Here is a 20,540-nt window from a genome sequence, read left to right as displayed (position 1 = left end):
TTTTTAGCCCATCTATAGAACATCATCTGTATCTACTGTATTAAAATCTTGTACTCTCAGTTTGGGTTACTAAATGAGTATGGTCTGTTGTTACAAATCAAGTTAGTGGGAAAAAAAAACCCCTCTCCTCTCAGACTCTCAGTGAAGATTGAAAAGACAATCAGCATTAAAAATCATTTTATAAGAGTCGTAACAGCTGCAACAATAACAGACCCTGAAGGTTTTTTTCTGTTTGTTAAGATGGCTTCACAGGGTCTCCACAAAAAGCAGAAGCTCTCAGACGTTATCTGTTTTATACCTTGAAAAAATAGGAAGTCTCTTGGTTGTTGATTGTGGCTGTAGATTGAGAGAGATGACCCTCTACATTCATACATTTCATAAGACCTGATACATGTTTCATAGATGTATGCCAACAGTTTATAAATTGCTGCAAAGACACAAGACCCTTTGCAATGTTTTCATGCCAGGAGCGTAGAATCCCGCCTTTAAAAAGCACGAGCCTGATATTACAGTGAAGGTGCTCAGTGCCTGATGAAACATATTACACTACATAGAAAAAAATAACACAAATGGTACAGGACACAGAAATATGGAAACAGTTAAAGGATGTGGTTTTTTTATGTTTAGTGAGGGCTGTACAGTTATGGATATGTGGGGAAAAGTGAATAAGAACACTCTCTGTCATACCATCTTGAAGCTGACAGCAGTCACAACAGATTTAGTGTCTGAGGCATACACCTGTGTGTGTGTGACTGGAGAGTTCTCATTAAACCCTTATGAGACTCTCATCTCTCCACTTTGTGTTGCTACCACTGTGGCACTCTCCTGCAGAGCGTCATACGAATTAGCTTTTGATCAGCCAAGTGCCCAAATCCCTCAAGGGTATCTGTTGCCTCATACCGGCCGATATCGCACCATCAAAGATTGTATCAACTTTAAATCAGTGCTTTTGCTCAATTCCTCTGCTCCTAGGGGCACACGGCATGACACACTTTGAAGACTCTCCTCCCTGATCTATCACGACTAATTTGACCCATCGGATATTTATCTACTGCTCGACCAGCTGATTGACGTTTGTTATAGCAGTGAGACACCTGAAATGTGCAAAACTCTGGTTCCGCAGAAGCAGAACTGAGAAACAATGACACAAATCATTGGTGGATGTAAAATCCCCACACCTGTTCTTTAGCAGCAGGATGACATTTGTCTTATGTAACCTGTCCTACATAATTATTGTAGCGCAAGTACATATATATATATATATATATATATATATATATATATATAAAAAGCATGGTTGGAGGACAGAAGTATGTTAAGCAGAACAGTATCTATGCTATGTGCTATGGTGTCCTCTAAAACTTAACTGAAACACTTAATGAATATTATTTCTCTGTGAGACCGAACATAACTGCTTAGCAACAGCTGTCTCTAGGACACCTGAGATAAAAGGACATGATGTGTCACAGGTCACACATTCACATTAGTGAGTGTGAAATACAAGAATGTTATTGCTTCCCTTGGTAAATGGCTGGAAGTAAAGCAACAATCCTGATTCCTGCTCTCTCAGAGTAAGTGGGGGATTTTGCTGCTGTGGAGGAAACCTATCACCAATTCAAAAAGAGATGACAGTCACCCTCTGGGGTTTGAGATTTTGCTAAACTAGGTGAAAAGGGTGAAAAAGGGTCCAGAGAGATGCCAATTACAGGGAGACTAGAGGTCTCTTCCCAGCAACCTACCCACACACACACACACACACACACGCACGCACACACGCGCACACACACACACACACACACACACACACACACACACACACACACACACACACACACACGCACACACACACACTCAACATGATTAATGAAAAATATTCAGTGAGGAGGACAGTTGGCAGAAACAGTACTTTTACATGTTTCTCACTACATCCTCATCTGCTTACGTATCGTACTCAGTTTACCTATTGTACTCAGCAGTGAGAGGTAAACTGAGGTCACATTAAACAAGGCTGTACATTTTGAGGATGTGGATTCTGAAAGCAGGGAAGTGGCTTACTAAACTGGAAAAACTGCCAAGCAGAGCGGAGGTAAAACACTAGCGTAGAATCCTTGGCTTAAAAGCGCTCCTGTATCAAACAGACAAGGCTACAAACGCAAGTTAACGTACAAAAACACACATTTAGAATTCATTTTTAATGACAAGGCTTCTGCTAGACCCATTTTCTCCCAATACCCTTAAGAGCTCTCACAGATACATGGTAGATCTGAGTAAGCAGAGACAAAAGAAGATTCAACTCCCATCAAAAAATTCCTTAAATTCTTTACACGAATAAAAAGTGATTAATTAAAAAGAAAAATAAAACCTGTAATCCCTGAACAAGCTGAACTAGAAAGTACATTGTTTGTCTAAAATAATACTTGTAATGTGTTTATGCAGCAGAATTTTACACTCTCTAAAGCTCTCAATGATAAAAACGACAAGGACACAAACATCTAAAAAGAAATTCTCTATTATTTAATGAAGCCTTGAAAAAACTATTTTCGCACAGGTTTGATACAAAAATACGCACACTGAACCACATTTCCACACAAACACATTCCACCTAGTGAAAGGGTGAAATGTCTTTGACGTCCATTATGTGTGACTGACATCTCCGTCAGCTGGTCAGAGATAACGTAACTCTATGTCCCTTCAGCAGACATGTGTGTCCACTCTGCCTGCTCAGTTCTGCCATCTAACTGGCACTGGTCACTGACATATGGAAATTCTTGCAGCTCTGGCCAACTCTTTATGCCAAAGCAAATTTGAAGGCATTCATTTACATGTTGATTTACAAGCAAAACGCAAGGCTTTATTCTCTCTCTCTCTCTCTCTCTCTCTGACACATGCACACACACACACACACACACACACACACACACATTCAGAAGACATGCAGATTAGTTTGTTTTTGACCCGCTGTTTTTGTGTACAATCCAAATAAGGCAGCAGGGAGTGATGACTCCATGCTCTCTTAGAAATTTGATTAGACAGCATATGGAGAGCGGTGTGTGCGCGTCTGGTGCAGCAGTGACAGCCTGGTGAGGTGTTTTTTTATTTGATGTAAATACAATCTTATTTGTAAAGTGCAACCTCCTCAGACATCGGGCAGCTTGTGGAGGAAAAGTAATGACTGATGAACAGGGAGGCATATAATACAGAGTTCCTACTCTTCTAACATATGGCTCCCCTCATAACATGCAGAGGACAAATAAAAGAAAGGTAATAAGCCCAGTATGGATATTACCCAGCTTACACTAGGCTTTTGTTTCATTCATAGATGAAACTCTAAATGAGAGAGGATTACATCCTGGGGTGGATTTTAATATTGATTGTTGAATAAGAGTAAGAATAAGAATAATAATAAGAGTGGAAGGGTTTGTATTTTCTACTGATCAGATTTATGGGAAAAGTAATAAAATAACACAATGCCATGCACAGTATAAGATTTTTTTCTGATTCCAATTTCAGATTTAGATTTCAAAAACTTCATTCTTAGGAGGAAGTACGGGAATGTAACAGTTTTGGAGACGGACGGTGAAAAATCTAGCAGCATTGATGACTCCTGCTTACTCAGAGCTGTGAGGAAGTGGAGGATCTTTCCTTATGCTGGCAGAGGCAAGTCACCACATTTACAAAGAGATGAGAGTCATCCCTAAGGGATTTCAGCCTTTGGTAAAGCAGCATGCAGGACAGGAGAGATGCTTTTCCAATTAGGACACAGTGCATCTACTGCCCAAACACACACACGCATATGCAAGTGCACACACACATGTGCGCATGCACACACACACACACACACACACACACACACACACAAACACACACACGACCAGCCTTCATCATTCCTCATTAATACTGTGAGGATGGTTGGCAAAAACAGTACTTCCACTCTTTCTCATGGTTTCCTCATCAGGTTACCTATCTTATGAGGCAGTGTGAGGTAAACCGAGGGCACAGTTTACACTGCTGTGGATGTTCCAGAATAATCTGAAAGTGGGAAACTGGCTCACTGAACAGGAAAGGAACTGCCAACAAAAGCTCTAAGTGTTTTTTTAATATATTTATATATATAATTTGAGGTGAGTACAACACTTGCTTAGGAACTTGGCTTCAAAAGTACTCCTCTAGCAAACACACAAGGTACACAAATGGGAGTTAACATGCAAAAATCAACATTCAGAATGCAATTTTAATGATACAGCATCTGCTGGACACATTCACTTCCACTGCTCTCAATGTTTTTGACATTAGTGGAGCTCACATCAGACACAGGTCAGAGCTGAATAAGCAGAAACAACAGGGGACTAAACTGCCATCAGAAAATTCCATAATGCTTTATGACAAAAAAAAGTATTTCAATGAAAAGAAGTAAAAAGCAATCATTAAACAAGTTCAGTTTGCAAATGCATCGTTTATCTAAAGTGAAATTCATAATGTGTTTTATACAGCAGAATTTTAAGTACTTGTGTTTGATTAATGGATCTCATTAGCTCAGTCTAATGGCTTGTAGCATACATGCCCCATAGCTTAAAGATTTCACACACACACACACACACACACACACACACACACACACACACACACACTCAGCTCATACTTACACTTCCAAACTGTGTGGCTCTGGATGATAAGAAACAAAATGAACTCACACATCTTTAGCAAATTCCTCATCACTAAACTAATCCTCTGTTTTCTGGACTTGAACAGAGAGGTTATGCTAAGGTCTTCTAACAGCTGCTTCAAAATGTGTAATGAGATCGAGTGATTATGCTTTTAAACTGCAGATTCACCTACTGTGCACTCTGTTTTATTGGGCAGGGAATGGTACATATCCTTTATAATAAGCACTACAAGATGTTCATATGTTGGTTGTACATGACCACCAGTGAACCTGCCTTGTTTTAAAGATGTATCTGAACAAAAGTAAAGCACAACATCTACAACTTTTCTCTCTCTTTTTCTTTCTCTCTCTTTGTCCTTGTTGCGATGTTCCTGTCCTTGTCGTCCACCACTGGTGTGCTACTAAGTTGGACTTCTAGATGCCTTGCACAGAATCAGCATGTAAAGATTAACACTCTTAGCTGGGCCAGATGGCACTCTCCAATTGACACAATGCTACCAATGACTTTAGTCAAGGGTACAAATATGACAGAGAAAGACAGATGACCGTGAGAGAGAGAGAAAGAAGTGTAGCCACCCCACCTCTTTTCAATCTATACAGCTTCCATCTATGCTTATGTACGTACATAGCATACACACACACACACACACACACATACACACACACATGCATACACACGTGCCTGAACACATAATCACAAACACATTACATTACAATACACAGATGTAAAAACCAGTCCTAAAAAGAATAGAGCACTAACCAGGATCTATTGTCAGTCAGCTCCACAGGTCTAGCTGAACTTCAAAAATGGATGGCCTGAAATCTACATCTAAGCTCAACAAAGCCATTTCCAAAGATTCAAACAGCATTTCCAAAGATTCAAACATCAGTTTCTCCCTACATCCCTCTTTTGCACAGACCTCTTTGCAGAAGAAAACTGTGCGCAGCCAGCATCATTAACGAGGTGGAACTCCTGGAGATCATTCAGCTCCGGTGTCAGTGATTCAAAGCTGGATGAGCTGTCTGTCCCAAGGCCAGCGACCTCAGAAATATTTACAGACCGACGCCAAAGATATTTTAAGACTCATTTGAAGTTTCCTCTGCTTACATGCGAGAATCTGTTGTCACTGTGAAGAAGATCATTCTCACAGATCAGAGGACTTTCCATCCACCCTAATTACTGGCCCGCCAGGTACAGAACGTGTGTGAAGAAAAATCTGCCCCGAGTAGCCCCGGGCCCAGATCTTTACTCAAAGCAAGCTCGGTGCAGTAATGCAGACAGGGCTATCCTTGAAGAGGTCAAAGCTCTTGCAGCAAAATTAACTTACACAACACAACATGTCCCATACAATAGCCTCAGGTGGATAGGCTTGCGTTTCTAAGTTTGGTTTTATGGAGCAACCAAGCACAGCACTCAGAGACATTCTCATCAGCAGAGAACTTGAGAAATATCTCATTAAACCCACATCTGCCACACTGTTACTCAGGAAAGATAAACAGCGGCAGTTTCCCAGTTCTGAGCAAATTCTATCTCTGATGTTTCAGCATCCTCTGCAGCTGTTCCTGTGGAGCACCTACTCTGCACTGGAGAGTGTATTTTCACTCATGATCAGTGCACATTGCTCAGTGACCTTTTTTGAGTGAAGAGTCAGTGTAGAGTGTTGATTTCCTTTCAAAGTGTAGCAACTGAGTATATACAGCTATTAATGAGTGAACCTATGTTTTGGGTGAAAAGACACTGCGTCCTTCACTGTGATGCGACCTGTCCGGGGTGTTTCCCCGCCTTTCACCCAATGAATGCTGGGATAGGCCCCAGCACCCTTTGCGACCCTAATTAGGATGAGCAAGAGCCTGTCCTTCAAATATTTGTAAGGAGATGCATTTACTGTAGAAATGCTTTAATTGTCAAGAGACCCTCACATACTTCCAAAAAGAATTTGCAAGCATACTAAAAATTTAAAACAGTGATATTTCCAGTCATTTCCTACTTTTATAATCAATGGAATCAAAATTCTTAAAACAATCGACCAAGCCCTAGTACAAACATACAAATATTTATGTACAATTGTCACTGACACACACAAAGGCACACACACACACACACACACACACACACATGCACACATGCACACAAACACACACACACACACGCAAACAGAGTTTGGCAAAGGGGTGAAATGAATTTGTTGATCATGTGTGACTTGACATCTCTATCAGTCCATCACACACGACATAGACATGTCTGTCCACTCTGCCTGCTCAGTTCTGCCATGTCATTGGTTGCTGACACAGAAACACAAACGTGATTCATCCACTTTTATCCCAAAGCAAATTTGAAGGCAACTGTTCCCCTGCTGATTTACAAGCAGGACAAAGGCTTTCATTCTGTCTCACACAGGCAGAGAGCGTTAGAGAAAAGCAGAATTGGTGGACTGGTTTCTTTTTTGCTCTTTCTGTAGTTCAAATAACTCAGCAGGGAGTGATGGCTGTATGCTCTCCTATAAATGTGATGAGGCAACATATGGAGAGAGAGAGATGGCGAGAGAGAGAGAGAGAGAGAGAGAGAGAGAGAGAGAGAGAGAGAGAGAGAGAGAGAGAGAGAGAGAGAGAGAGAGAGAGAGAGAGAGAGGTTTTTTATATGAGGTGAATAAAATCTTATTTGTTAAGTACTTCTCCTTCAGTGATCTGAAAGCTTCCTGGGGAAATGTGATGGTATGAGCATAGAGACATTTAACACAGAGTTCTTTGGCTCCAAATATGTGACTCTCATCACATCATTAGGCAGAGGAATAAAACTCACAGACTTTAGGAGTGAAAAAAGAGAGGGAAGCAGGCTACAAACTTAGCCCAGATCCCAGCCAACTGCTCTCTGTATGAAGGCAAAGAGCGCAGCTCCTGTGGTGCCTTTGACCCAAAACCTTTGATTAGTGAGAAGCAAAGGCTCATAACCACTGAAATCCATTTCATCAGACACACACACACACACACACACACACAGACTTCTCTTCATCCAGCTGGGACTGATCTTTTCAGAAAGATAGGGAGAGAGCCCACGCATGTGTGTGCAGCTTTAAGGGAAGCAGCGAAGTGATTTAGTGTTGGAGAGAAGAGCCAGTTCTCAGATCCAGAAGGAGGATCATGACTGAGGGTGTATGGCATGCCAAGAGCATGCTGGGATTCAGGAGGACTGGGCCAAACTGAATGTCCTCAAGGACTGCTGGGAAGTGTGGACAGAAAAGCCACCATCTGCTGAGGCGAGATCTAGACACACAGCATGCATGCATACACAGACACACAGACACACACACACACACACACACACAGACACAGACACACAAACACACACACGCAGTCCTTCTGGCAGTGCAGCCACAAGTGAGCTTTTCAAGGACTAGTGTGATAAACAAATATAAACAACACAAACACACAAACACACACACACACACACACACTCTTTCACATATGGACAATAGACACTCACAGGCACACACATTCAAGCCATATGCTGCACACACACATACACAGTCAGTAATTGTGATGTTCGACGAGTAGTAGATTTGGCAGCCGTTTTATACCTTGAGGGAGGAGCCTCAAACTCTCTGCTAATGGAATAAGTTGGCTGTTTAGTGATTACCCTGAGTGCTGTCTGTTAATTGCTGTAACTGGCCATTTAATAAGTCCACCCGCAGTAATGCACTGCAGGCTTTGCCCTTCACAGCCAAACAAGTTATAATATTAAATCTGACGCTCAGATATCGCAGACTAGCATGCACTGGAATGCTGGGTGTGATGCTGCTAAGCAGTTTCCTCCTCTGTGGAGTCCATCATTTGCTCTGAAAATTAAGAGTCAATGTGATTACCGCAATCACATCAGACTCTAATCTATTCTGTCAGTATGACAGTCACTCAAATGGCACAAACACTTTAATAGTATACCTCATTATACGGCAAATAATATGAAAACCTTGACCTAAACAGACCTTTCCAATGCTACTACAATTATTCCCAGTTTGGGTGGTTATGTTGTGTGTACCTTCAGTGTGGATACAGTACCTCGAACAATTATAGTGGTGGACTTCTTGGCAGGGTTGCCCACGTTATTGCTGGCGATGCAGCTGTAGACGCCTGCGTCCTCAGAGGAGATGGAGGGTAGGGTGAGGGTACCGTCCTTTACCACGCTTTTCTCAGGCAGGGTTTCTCTGCTGCTGATCCATGTGAGGGTGGGCGGGGGCTCTCCTCCCGTCGTGATGCACACCAGGGAGACAGACTGACCTGGGTTCACTATAATAGGGTCCTCAACCAGCAGCTTTATAGAGGGAGATGCTGCAGTGGCAGAAAATGAGTTCATTTATACTGTCTACACAAATAAAAATGGCCTGATTTGAAGTTGTCAACTTTCCCTATCTGAACGGAATTAAAATGCATGAGCACATCTGCATGAAACCATAATTTATTTCACAGTTCTAAGTTTTGTTTACATTTTTGCTTGTGCATACTACACTGAAGTACTCCATTACATTTCTGCACACAAACACACTTATGTAAGCACATTGACCATTGGTATCATTTTTAAAATTGCTATTGAAAATAATTCACTGGGAAAGTGCTGACTGGGGCTTTGATATTGGCAACTCTGACATAGAAGTGGAATGAGCATCTATCTATCAAACTCCAAAACCACTTCTGCATCACCAGTGTTGCAGTAAACACCTTCAGAAATTATGCGGTTTTATCACAGGTACAGGTACAATCTATACCATATTTCAGTCGCTTTTTTTATATACAGTTGTCATCAAAAATACAACAGTAATTAGTTTGAACTGTTCAGGTGAACGAGAATTCAAAAACACATAAGTGTTTCAGAGGCGTACATTGCTATGCTGCATAATTTCAACAGGATTTGTTTTGCACAAACAAACAGAACCTTTCCAGCACCTGATCACATGGTTGGATGTTTTTCAATGGGAAATGTGCTGTTTAGATGCAGTACTGTGCAGGGGTATGGGTCATGTGTCACAGTTTCTGTTTTTTTCATGGTTCTCCAATGTAACACGTAATGAAAAGGTCACAGATATCTGAACAGGAACAGGCTAGACAGCCTGCCAGCAGAGTTAGCTCAATAATACCAGTGTCGTGTGTAAATGTCACGTTTGAACTCTTTCCATGTCATTTTATTACTGTGCTGTTTGCTATGCATATTCCTTAGGACTGTGCCTAAAATTACAAACACTTAGGGAAAAAAACCTTTCTTGACAAACTTTAATAACCTATGAACAAACGAACCTCTTAAATGAGTTAAACTCCGCTGCATGTTAGAGCATACTGAATTCAGACAAAAATTCCCCATTGTGCAAACAAACTCTAAACTGAATTTTGACTCATGAAGGGCCTGTGAAGACCAGGAGACAAAGCAGTCCTGGAAGGAGCTCTTACCTGTTCTGTTGGTGAGTCTAAAGATGACCTTGCGGTCAGGGATACCACATACGTTTCTGACGGAGGCAATGCAGCTGTAGTTGGCGTAGTCTTTGGGCCTCAGATTCTTCAGTTTCAGGATCTTAGTCTCCCCCTGCAGCTCAGAGCAAAAGACAAGGAGTAATGTGCAAATGTATGTTTCTAAAAACATTTCACATCTTTGCACTGTCACTTAACCCGGTAACAGCGCCGCAGATTTGACTTAAGAGTCACCTTCACAACGCGTATTTATTTAGAAGTAAATAGCAGGAATGACAGGCAGGATTTGTGCTAAACTGAAATGCTAATGGGTTCATGAGAACCGCCCCTCAACGTTATGTTCTAAATGATTTTCACCTGATTTGACTGAAGATAAATTTATTTGATGCATAAACTTAAAAACACAAAATTTTAGAATGGCCACTCAACTCACTAATCAAACCTTCTATGTGGTATCACATTCTATTCTATTCTATTCTATTCTATTCTATTCTATTCTATTCTATTCTATTTAAAGTACTGATGAAAAAAATCTCCCTACATAAAAACTAAATCACAGCTCTGAGATGTATGTTCACAATACCATAGAATCTAGTTCATTTGCCCAATCAAACATGCATTGATCAGTTCATAAAGAGCAGTATTGATGAGGAGAAATGAGGTCTGCAAATTAGTGCATGTACTGTTAATCCGCACACATAGACACCACTTGCAGCGGGTGTCCTATACTGAAATGTTGTCTGTACGTTACATTTTCTCATGTTGAATATATGCAATTATGAGATGAAAATATAAACGCTGAATGCATTGGCACTAATCCTCACATGGACTGTGACATAATTTCAAACAGTCACATCTAAATGAAAATACATTCACTGGACCATGAGCAAATGATATGTCAGTGCTAAAGATTTTAATTAGAGAAGATGATAACTTCTCAGTGGGTTATGTTATGTGTTATTCCATCAAACTATACTACAGCAGTCTGATGAAGAGTAGCAGGGGGTCTTTAGCCTGGTTGCCTCTGAATGCGTATTTAACATCTTCAGATCTGAGAGCAGACAGAGCCAGTGATGGGGAGTTTTGATGAAGGTCTTTGATCTAGCTCCCCTCTCATCAGGAGAGATTAGAATATCAGACGCATCACACTGTGGCAGTCCTCAGAATTAAGATCATTCATCTCTGTCATTTCTCCATAATCATCCCAAAACATAATTCTACGAGATAAGCAGAGACTGTTACCTCTCTGTTTTAGGCTGATATCAGAATATGTTGTGTTTGAAGAGCAGAGGCCAAGCCCCTGTTGGGAGACCAATAAGAGTAAAAATCCATTTACTGCATGACTGGGAGGAAGGAACAAGGGAGAAATAGAATGAGTCAGACTGAATGTGTAGATGTCACAGAGAAGAAAGAAAGAAGATAGATAAATAGAAAGAGAGAGAGAGAGAGAGAGAGAGAGAGAGAGAGAGAGAGAAATAAAGAGGGGGTACAGACTATTGTAAAAGAAAGACAGGGAATTGAGAGGAGAAAAGAGGGTAGGAGGGAAACAGTGGACAGTAAATGTGTGTTTATATATGTCTCTAGTAGAGAGAAAATGATCATTCTTTCTGCATTGCTGTGTCACTGAATGACCACACCATAAAAGCTTTTAAGAATCCTTTCCTTGATGTTGGAATGCTATGTTACTGAAGCACACCCACACATAGAGTTACACAAACAGGGGTGCACACACACACACACACACACACACACATAAAAGCAAGCCACTCTAACTGTAGTCCTCTTAGTGAGAGATATTATACACTAGCATTTACCGACACAAAAAACAACAAACAACGCAACAGGTTTGACAAGTGTCCGCTGAGCATTGTGTGTTCTGAAATCTCTTTGTGGGGAAGATGACAGAGGAGAAAAGCAAATGAAGAAAAGACCAATCGGAAACAGTGTGCACGTCTCGGCTAATTACCAGAGCCACAATCGTGCTGAGCTTAAAATCCTCCCACATTTTTCAGCTTATCTGTGTGAAAGCTATGTTTAAAAAAAAAAAAAAGAAAGAAAAAAAAAGACCTGGCCAATTCAACGACTCCACCATTGTTTTTGTGCTGATTGGTGAATCATGAAAAAAGACACAATTAGACAGATTCTTCCATGAATTCCACTGTGGATTAAAAGGCATTTACACTGTGGTTATAACTGGAATCCAGTGGATGTCTTACTTCAGTGCACACACTGTTAAATTGAAATGTTGTTGACTGCTCTTCAATACACAGCAATGTCCTATATACAGCAATGTAAACATGTGGAATCCTTTTGCCCCCTAAATGGCTCAGGAAAATTCAAATGGCTTTCTTTGCAGTATAGGGGAACCAGGTCAAAGCCTACACTTAAAGGCAAGGTAAGGGAATCAGAAAAGAGGGTTAAGAAAAATAAAAATATTTTGTGGAATAGGCTTTTTCACCACTGGAGAAAAGAGCAATTTCTGGAATCATATTGCAAAAAAAAAACCCATTCCTTTCAAACATTACATGATGGAACGTCTAATGAATAACACATCACAATAAACATGTCAGTAGCCTGTGTTTCTCTATTCTAAAACTAACATTTTGTAATTCTCAGTCTTCTAATGTTATGAAAAACATTAACCCTCTTAATTTGGTTGTTTTCTATGTTTGGTGATTGCAAAGTCTTACAAAATGTGGGCCTTGTAAATAAATGCCATAAGAAGTTACAGGACAGATCTGTAGTTTGCAGTAAGTCCTGCAGATGGCACATGGGGAGTTTTTCTCTCTGATATTATATTTAGTTTGAGGCACGTTAATTTACAATCATTTTCAAGAGGCTCTTAAAGGAGGATGCTTTTGGAAAGACCTTACATAAGAAAGATGCGTCTGAAGAAGACTTTTAAGACTGTCCCAAACTTAGGAGGATTTTAGGAAATGAGGGGCTGGATTTATTTTAGAAAATGATTTACAACTAAAATGGCAATAGGAAAGACATTAAAATTTCACTGGTGGTCTGGAAATTTCCTTTTAGATTCAACACGTCTGCGAGTTTCACTCTTTCCCCTACGACAGCGCCATCATTTTTGACATGTGCTAATCTGATAACTAAGCAGTTTAACTCTTAGGGCTAGACATGCTAAGAATGACCATAAAAGGAGCTAATGTGCTTGTGCAGAAAAACAAACAGTAAAGACAAAAAGTTTCCTGTTTGGAGGTGATCTTTTAAATGACGTGTTTGTGTATTGATATTTTGACTCAAATCATGGTAAGCACACGTAAAATGGAAGGTGAACTTCCATCCTCAAGTCATAGATTTGTTCAACAATAACAAAAGCGATGGTATTGCAGAGTTACATTAACTCTGATCAGTTACTTTAATCTCCAAAAATAACTGGAGCAAATATATGAAGACAATGCTAGAAGGTGCTTCACTATTATTTTTCTGGGCCACTAGGTGATGGACCCAAATTGGGATTTGAAAAAAGCCAGGTGAGTTCTCTCTCAGCTTTGTGCTACGCTCCTTAATTACACTGATATCATCCTCTCTCTGTAGTCACAGTCCAAATGGAACATGCAAAATTATACATTAACCCGGGTCCTTGTATAAAAATCCACAACTCAGGTCACCAGTTTAAGGTCAGCAAACTTCTGTGTGCCACCTAAATGAAACAACACTTTTTGCTTATGTTCACAGTCTTACAAGTGTTGAGAAACCAGCAAAACTTAAGTAAATCTGAACCTTCTTCTGTTTTCCAATCTCCGTACTTGCTGAGAGTATAAAATTAAGACCGTCATGGCCATTGGGTGCAATTCATATCCTGAGAGTGAAAGCTCAGCATGTCTCCAAATTCCCAGATGCGTTCTCCCACCTGGTGATTTGTCAAGCAAGCATGGATGCAGGCTTTGCATGAGAGCTTTTGTCCCTTTATGTAGTTTGAAACCTTTGAAAAGAGCAAAATGACCTGCCAGAAGTGGAGCCAACGAGGCGGAGCTATCCGCACTCTCCTAAACGTGGTTGGCCGCCCTGTGCGGGTGAGATTTAGGAGGTAATTTATTCATGTATTTGGATATTCCAAATTCAGGAAAAAATGGGAATAAATGGAAGGTTGTATGAGCTACATTAGATTGATGGTTATCAGGTTTCTTTTTAAGGCTAACCCTCTAGCCTGTACATGGCATGGAAAGATGCCTACTAATCTACACCCTGCCTTTTTAAGGATGCAATAAAGTCAGCGTGTCAGTTTTACTCACCTGAATGACTGACAGATGTTCCAGTGTATGCTATGGTTCCATTATAATATTGTAATAAGAAGAGTACATTTTTTGGCATTCATTTTCTTTTTTTTTTTTTTCGGGGGATTGCTGTAATGAATAGGCAGTAAAGCACATAAAGTGGACACAGAAAATTGATGGAGCTCCATTCATTTCACTTTATTTATTTATTTATTTATTTTGTGTAGTGTGTCTTTAGTGTTCATCATTGTGAGTGCCGTATGATGTTGATGGTTGTGATTTTGATGCCTGGAGCTGTATTGATTAAAAAAACACAACTACTTGGTTTAGTATAGCATAAAATTGACAAGGCCACTCTGAGCATTTTAACAGACAGAATAAATGACCCTCCCCACAACTGAAACAGAACAGGCCCAATCCCTTCATGCCCCACTATTTTGAGAGTTATATAAAAATTGCCTTCAGGCAAGTACAGTACACATTGATTTTCTATTTGGTCTTCAAGGCCATCAGTTAAGTCCTCTTCATAGGCATCATTGGTTGGCTAGAAAATCTACATATTTATCCAGTCCTCAACATCAACCTAAAGAAACTGATATATGCAGCCAGTGATGAAATAATGATACCAGTTAGATATTTCTGGCTGCACATTTAAGAGTTTCAGTTGAATATTCACCCAAAACCATAAACCAGAAAAGGCCCCAAGTGCAGTAAATATCTGAGTTCAGTCAATTGCTGTCATTGGACCCTTTGCATCCTTTTCAAGAGTGGTGCAACAAGTTACAAAGCTGACATCATCTATGCTACCTAACCAAGGACTTAGAGCTGACATCACTTATGGCATCATATCTAAAGGCCCAGAACTGATATCACTTAGGCAACCTCACCCAGGACCAAAAGATGACCTCAGCTATGTGGTCTAAATTCAAAACTGCTATGATCCAGACACTATCCTCTCAGCAAAATATCAATTTCCAATTTTTATGCAGACAGGCACGTGAAATCTTATAGTTATGTTGTGTTGCATGGAGAAGTAGTGTGCACAGTCAGTAAAAATGATGGTCTGTCCCTAAGTCTTTTTAGGTATTCTTCTAATAAGCACTGTACTGACCTTTGGTGCCTTCCTATTGACATCCTATCCCTTCTTACCAAAGAAAATGGGATTTTCAAATACTACTGTTCATTACTTATTCATTCATTCATCCATTCATTCATCTGTGCACTCATAGCTTCCTTTTTGGCAGAGGGTGTAAACTATACAAATACAGTGCCCGGGCACTTTAGCCAGAATAGCTTATGTGAATGTTTAAAAGCTAAAGTAACAAAAGAAAGGCAACCACGGTGACCAATGGAGAGGCCTTGAGGTAACAAAATGAGGATGAGAAAGGCCTTTTCAGTTCCTGAATTAGAGAGAAAAGACCAACTTGAGAAAAATGATAAGTCTTCTTTCAAACTGCTGTTACCAGATTTCCATTACCTCCCTCTACAATTTTACAAATAAGATGTTTCATTGATTATTTGCTCTGTGACGGCGGTGCTAATGAAGGTGAGAACGAAGGAGAATTTAGGCTCATTTAATGCATCTGTCAATGGAGGCAGAAAAAAGCAGGCAGAGGAAAAGCAATCAAGAGAGGATGACAAGAATACATCACACCTGGACACACTTCAGATCTTATAACATAGGGTCAAATATTTTCCATTTTCCTCAGTAAGTGAAATCCTCATTGTTAATTCTGTTAAAATGAAGAGCTATTTCATGATAATGGTTTCTGTTTTTAACTTCTCCGAAAAATAGTTTTCAGTGGTTTTTGGTGTCACAAAGTATTCCCATAATTGACTAAAATAAGTCCAAAGACATTGTGTAGGTCTGTTCTCTGTGCTTTGCAGGAGTATCAAAGGATGATGAAGGGTACACTGTGTGTTTTGGACTGGGAATATATGTGTCTGAGAGAGCCTCCCAATCCTGTTCCTGGACGCTCAGTACATGTTAGGTCTCTTCCTGTTCTGATGCCTCTAATTCAAATCATCAGCTAATTATGAGTCCTTTCATTTGCTGAAGCAGATGTGTTAGACCAGGTACAGATCAATTCAGTTCAATTTTACTCGCACAGTTCTTTTTATAATAGGCATCTTGGATAAAAGCATCAGCAAAATAAACAAAATTGACATTGTTCTCTCAAATCAATGCAAGCCTATGCACTTTAGGCCAAATCTGATGTAGTAGTGATCGCAGTCACTTTTTTGCACTCCTCCCTTTGACACTTCAAACTCAACCTAAGCAATCCTTTCACTATTTCAGCACAGAGAGATGGTCCCATAACCCATTCTTAGATTTCTTAAGCGCAGTTTCTGCAAAGTACACATCACATAATTTGATCTTCTGTGGGGAAATGGTTGAAGTGCCATAAACTAATGAAAAGAGATTGTTACATTACTTTTCATTTAGAACATCAGTGCTGTCAGTGTATACAAAATGCCAGACTGCTGGCAGTGTATACAGAATGAAAGAAATTGCCTTTCAAAAGAACATTTACAGTATTTGTGATCTTGCTTACTGTGGCTTTCTGGGTAATTCATCAGGGGTTTGACTTGCTGTTTCTTGTCAAAAGGGACTCGTACTTTCTTCTCTTTTTTATTTTTTCGTGAATTGCACAATGTTACCACCTGTCAAATAAAAGACTACATTGGTATTATGGAACAGATCTAATGATTAAGGGGCCTATAATGCCTATAACTGGCACTTATGATAATACCATCTTTCCCATCCTTGCACCCCTTCATAAGAGAAGAGTACTTACTGGACTTACTGGAGAGTAAGGCTGTTTGGAAGCCCTGAAGGGCAAGATGTATTTTTGATATGTAAATGACCAAACTAATAATTCTTCTCAATATGCTTCCAGTCAGTTAAGATAATCATTAGTACCTAGAATGATTACTAACTACATCAGGGTTTGGTGTTTGAAAATAGCTTCTGATTGAATTTGATTTCAGGCTGCCATGGAGTTTGATGCATATCTAATTACACTGAGCTTTTAGATCACTACAAAAAAGCATTTAATTAATTTTGCTCTCCTTTTCATTTAACTGAATCAGTTCTCATCTACTGGACAGTAATTGTGTAAAAGACAAACCTTCTCGATCCATTTTAATGACATTCACACTCAACATTTTGATATTTACTGTAGATCCTGCATCAAGGGTGTGTGCGTTTTATTTACCCCCTATCTCATATGACTTATGAATTTGTACTTGTACTTACATATGAATATTACTAAATACAGCTCTGTTTAATTTAGAATTGCAGCAATGTCAGAATAATAAGAACAGTAAGAATAAATATATTTGTTCACAATGCTAAAAAGAGAAAGACTATATTTGCCCAGATGATGATCTTAGTTAATATTTTATGATTTAGGATTATGTCTGTAATCTGATTTAAGAAAAGTGAGTAGAATGGGTAAGACCTGGTAAGATAACTAGCTGGACAGTTAAGCTGTAAGTATATAAATAAGTTTGACATATCAGTGCACGTCATGCTTTGAAGAGTCAACGCTTTATGGTATGGGGATATAACATTTGTGTTCATACTAAAGGTCTAAAAATAACCAAGTTGCTGACATAATAAAATGATTTTATGTAGTACTTCATCTAAGTTTTCAGACTGGTTCTGGACAGAATGATAACATGGTTATCCATCTTTTTCCTGTGACGGAACCTCTTCTTCTGTCAAGTACAACCCTTAGGTAAAGGACGTTTCAAGAACTATCTTAGAAGATTCTCCCTGGCCCCAAAAAACTCTACAATGTGATAAGGTAAGGCAAAGAAACCTTTCAAGAGCCATGTAGAACTATCTTATTAAGGTTCTCTGATCAACTAAAGGGGTTTGTGCCAGAAACCAGAACAGCTTTCCTTAAATGACTCAACCTGGAGCTATACTGAAGAATATTAGTTAGACTGTTAGGCACAGATAAAGTGTAATTGTATTTTGCATATGTAATCACCATAGATCTCAAGAGCTTCCGTGATTAAAATGAAGGAAAGAAGTCTGCAAAAAGGAAACAGATCTTTCTGTGCAATTCTGTGAAAGCACACAAATGTAAAATGAACAGTGTTACCCCTTAGACAATCAGCACTACTAGACCTAAGATTCCAAATCCTCTACCACTGTGGAATAAAGCGACAGTGGTATTATCATACTGGCCATCAGTACTTTTAACTGGATGATTGGAAACCGTTAGATAAAGTTTTCAGACTCTTAATTAGAAGTTGACGAGTTGTTGACATTCTTACCTGTGTGAAGAAGGGCTCATAAATCTCCACACCTTTGTCTGACCCCTGAGAGAGGATATCTCGACCACGGTGCCAGCTGTAGCGGACTGGTGGGTTTGAATTAGCCACGCAGCGGAGAAACACTGTCCTCTCATAGTAGAACTGCTCTTTGGCTTCTCCTATACTCTGGTGTACAGTCACAACAGGGTCATCCAGGTCTACGGGGAGGAAGAAAAGGGGAATTATTAAAGCTATAGTTGAATCCAAAATGACAAAGGAACGAGACTGTAATTGGAACAAAACATTTTCTGAATATTTAATCTAGGCTATCTCAAATAAGCCACTCACAAATTTTTGTCCCCGAATATTATAAATCTGTGCTGATAACATGTGTAAATTCAATCAAATTACTATAATCAAATTATTCAAACTAGCAAGAGCATAGGCTCCTGCCATACTCATGCTATACATTACTCACATGACACTACAATATTAACAGTACCTACACAAACATATACAAAAAGCACTGCGATTATTAAGAAAAGAAAAAGAAAAAGAGATTTAACCACAAGTTTTGTACTTTATTTGAACAGATATGTAGGAGAACCTGCTAAAACATTCATATAACAAATATAAGCCTTTTGCAGTCTCTGTGCTGTTTATACACACTTCAAAAGCATATTTTTCACAGTTTCTCAACTTATTATCCTTAGTGCCCACCCCTAACTGGCTGACCATGTGGACACATACTAGAATCCAGCCTGGATCAAGAATATCCTAAGCAAACAGTTTACTGTTCACCCCCCCCCCCCCCCCCTATAAAAAAAAACAACCAACCAACCAAATGACCTGGCCTTTTATCCCATCAGGAAGAAGAGATTACATTTGTTACCCAGTCTCTGACTCACAGCTTTTTGAGCAACACCTTCAACAAAATCAAATGGAAATGGATATTAATCATTTAATTCACCTGCAGTTTGGCATCTTGATAACGATTTGCTTTAAGAGATATGTCTGCCTTCATAACTCTGTGAGCTGGGCAGGATTTTTTTTTACTGTTTCATATTAGGATTTATTTTGTACTTGCTCCCCAATCCAGTTATTCACGAACTGTTTATGGATAATTCACCTACTTTTTCCAAAGCCAGCCAATGCATCTTTTCACACTACAAGCTACATTGCATTGTCAAGAGATGAGACACATTTTGCCACTACATATGTATTGAAGCATCAGTGACCATCATCAAATGACAAGAGGGAGAGTGATCATGGCAAAGGGAACCTGTCCAACTGCATTCCAATGGACCCTGAGCAACAATCAGCAAGTGTGGAGCAGACAGGATTTGAACCACAAATCTATGATCACACCACTGTTAGACAGTGACTTAAGTGGGTGCTGAGACTTCCTGTGTGTGTGATATGATCTTCAAAGATTTCTAATGACCATCTAAAGAGGGTGATAGGGAGTGAATAAGCGATATTCTCGGCTGAAATTGGAAATGATTAGTGTTGACCTTTCCGCTTCCCAGGAGGCCATAACCATCTTAATAAACATCCTCTTCATTTTTGGCGTTCAGACACAGAGTGGAAACATAGAACACAGTGGAAATGTTAATCGATGAAAGCACCCTTTAATTTAATACCCCTCACCCAGATCCCTGTGTGGGATGAAGATCGAGGCTTAATCGGGGACTGTTGAGTTCCCACTAGAATGCTGATTCCTCACTTTCATTAAGACATGTTCTGCCCTGCAGCCCCTTAATCAAAACCTAGAGGCGGTCAATACTTCATCCAGGATCCATTACGGCAACGCAGGCAAGAGCAATTACCTTTGAGGCGATGGCAATGGTTAGAGAATGCTCTGAGAATGCAGCCATTGAGTGCAATCGTTTGGCAGACCACAATTGCTCTGAATAAACACA

At 39.7% G+C, this 20,540-nt stretch overlaps 1 protein-coding gene across 1 annotated transcript in view; it reads right to left on the bottom strand.

The window, feature by feature from the left end:
- Positions 1–20,540, bottom strand: part of LOC115810006 (MAM domain-containing glycosylphosphatidylinositol anchor protein 2) — a 97,584-nt gene that overhangs the window by 46,178 nt on the left and 30,866 nt on the right. Inside the window, 3 exon segments of the mRNA XM_030771901.1 lie at positions 8,717–8,986; positions 10,097–10,229; positions 18,640–18,836. Coding sequence (XP_030627761.1) covers positions 8,717–8,986; positions 10,097–10,229; positions 18,640–18,836 — 600 coding nt within the window.

The sequence above is a fragment of the Chanos chanos genome, chromosome 4 (genome assembly GCF_902362185.1).
Source record: "Chanos chanos chromosome 4, fChaCha1.1, whole genome shotgun sequence".
Lineage (NCBI taxonomy): Eukaryota > Metazoa > Chordata > Actinopteri > Gonorynchiformes > Chanidae > Chanos > Chanos chanos.
The sequence above is the reverse complement of the archived record's forward strand: the minus strand, read 5'-3'. Positions and strand labels throughout refer to the sequence as shown.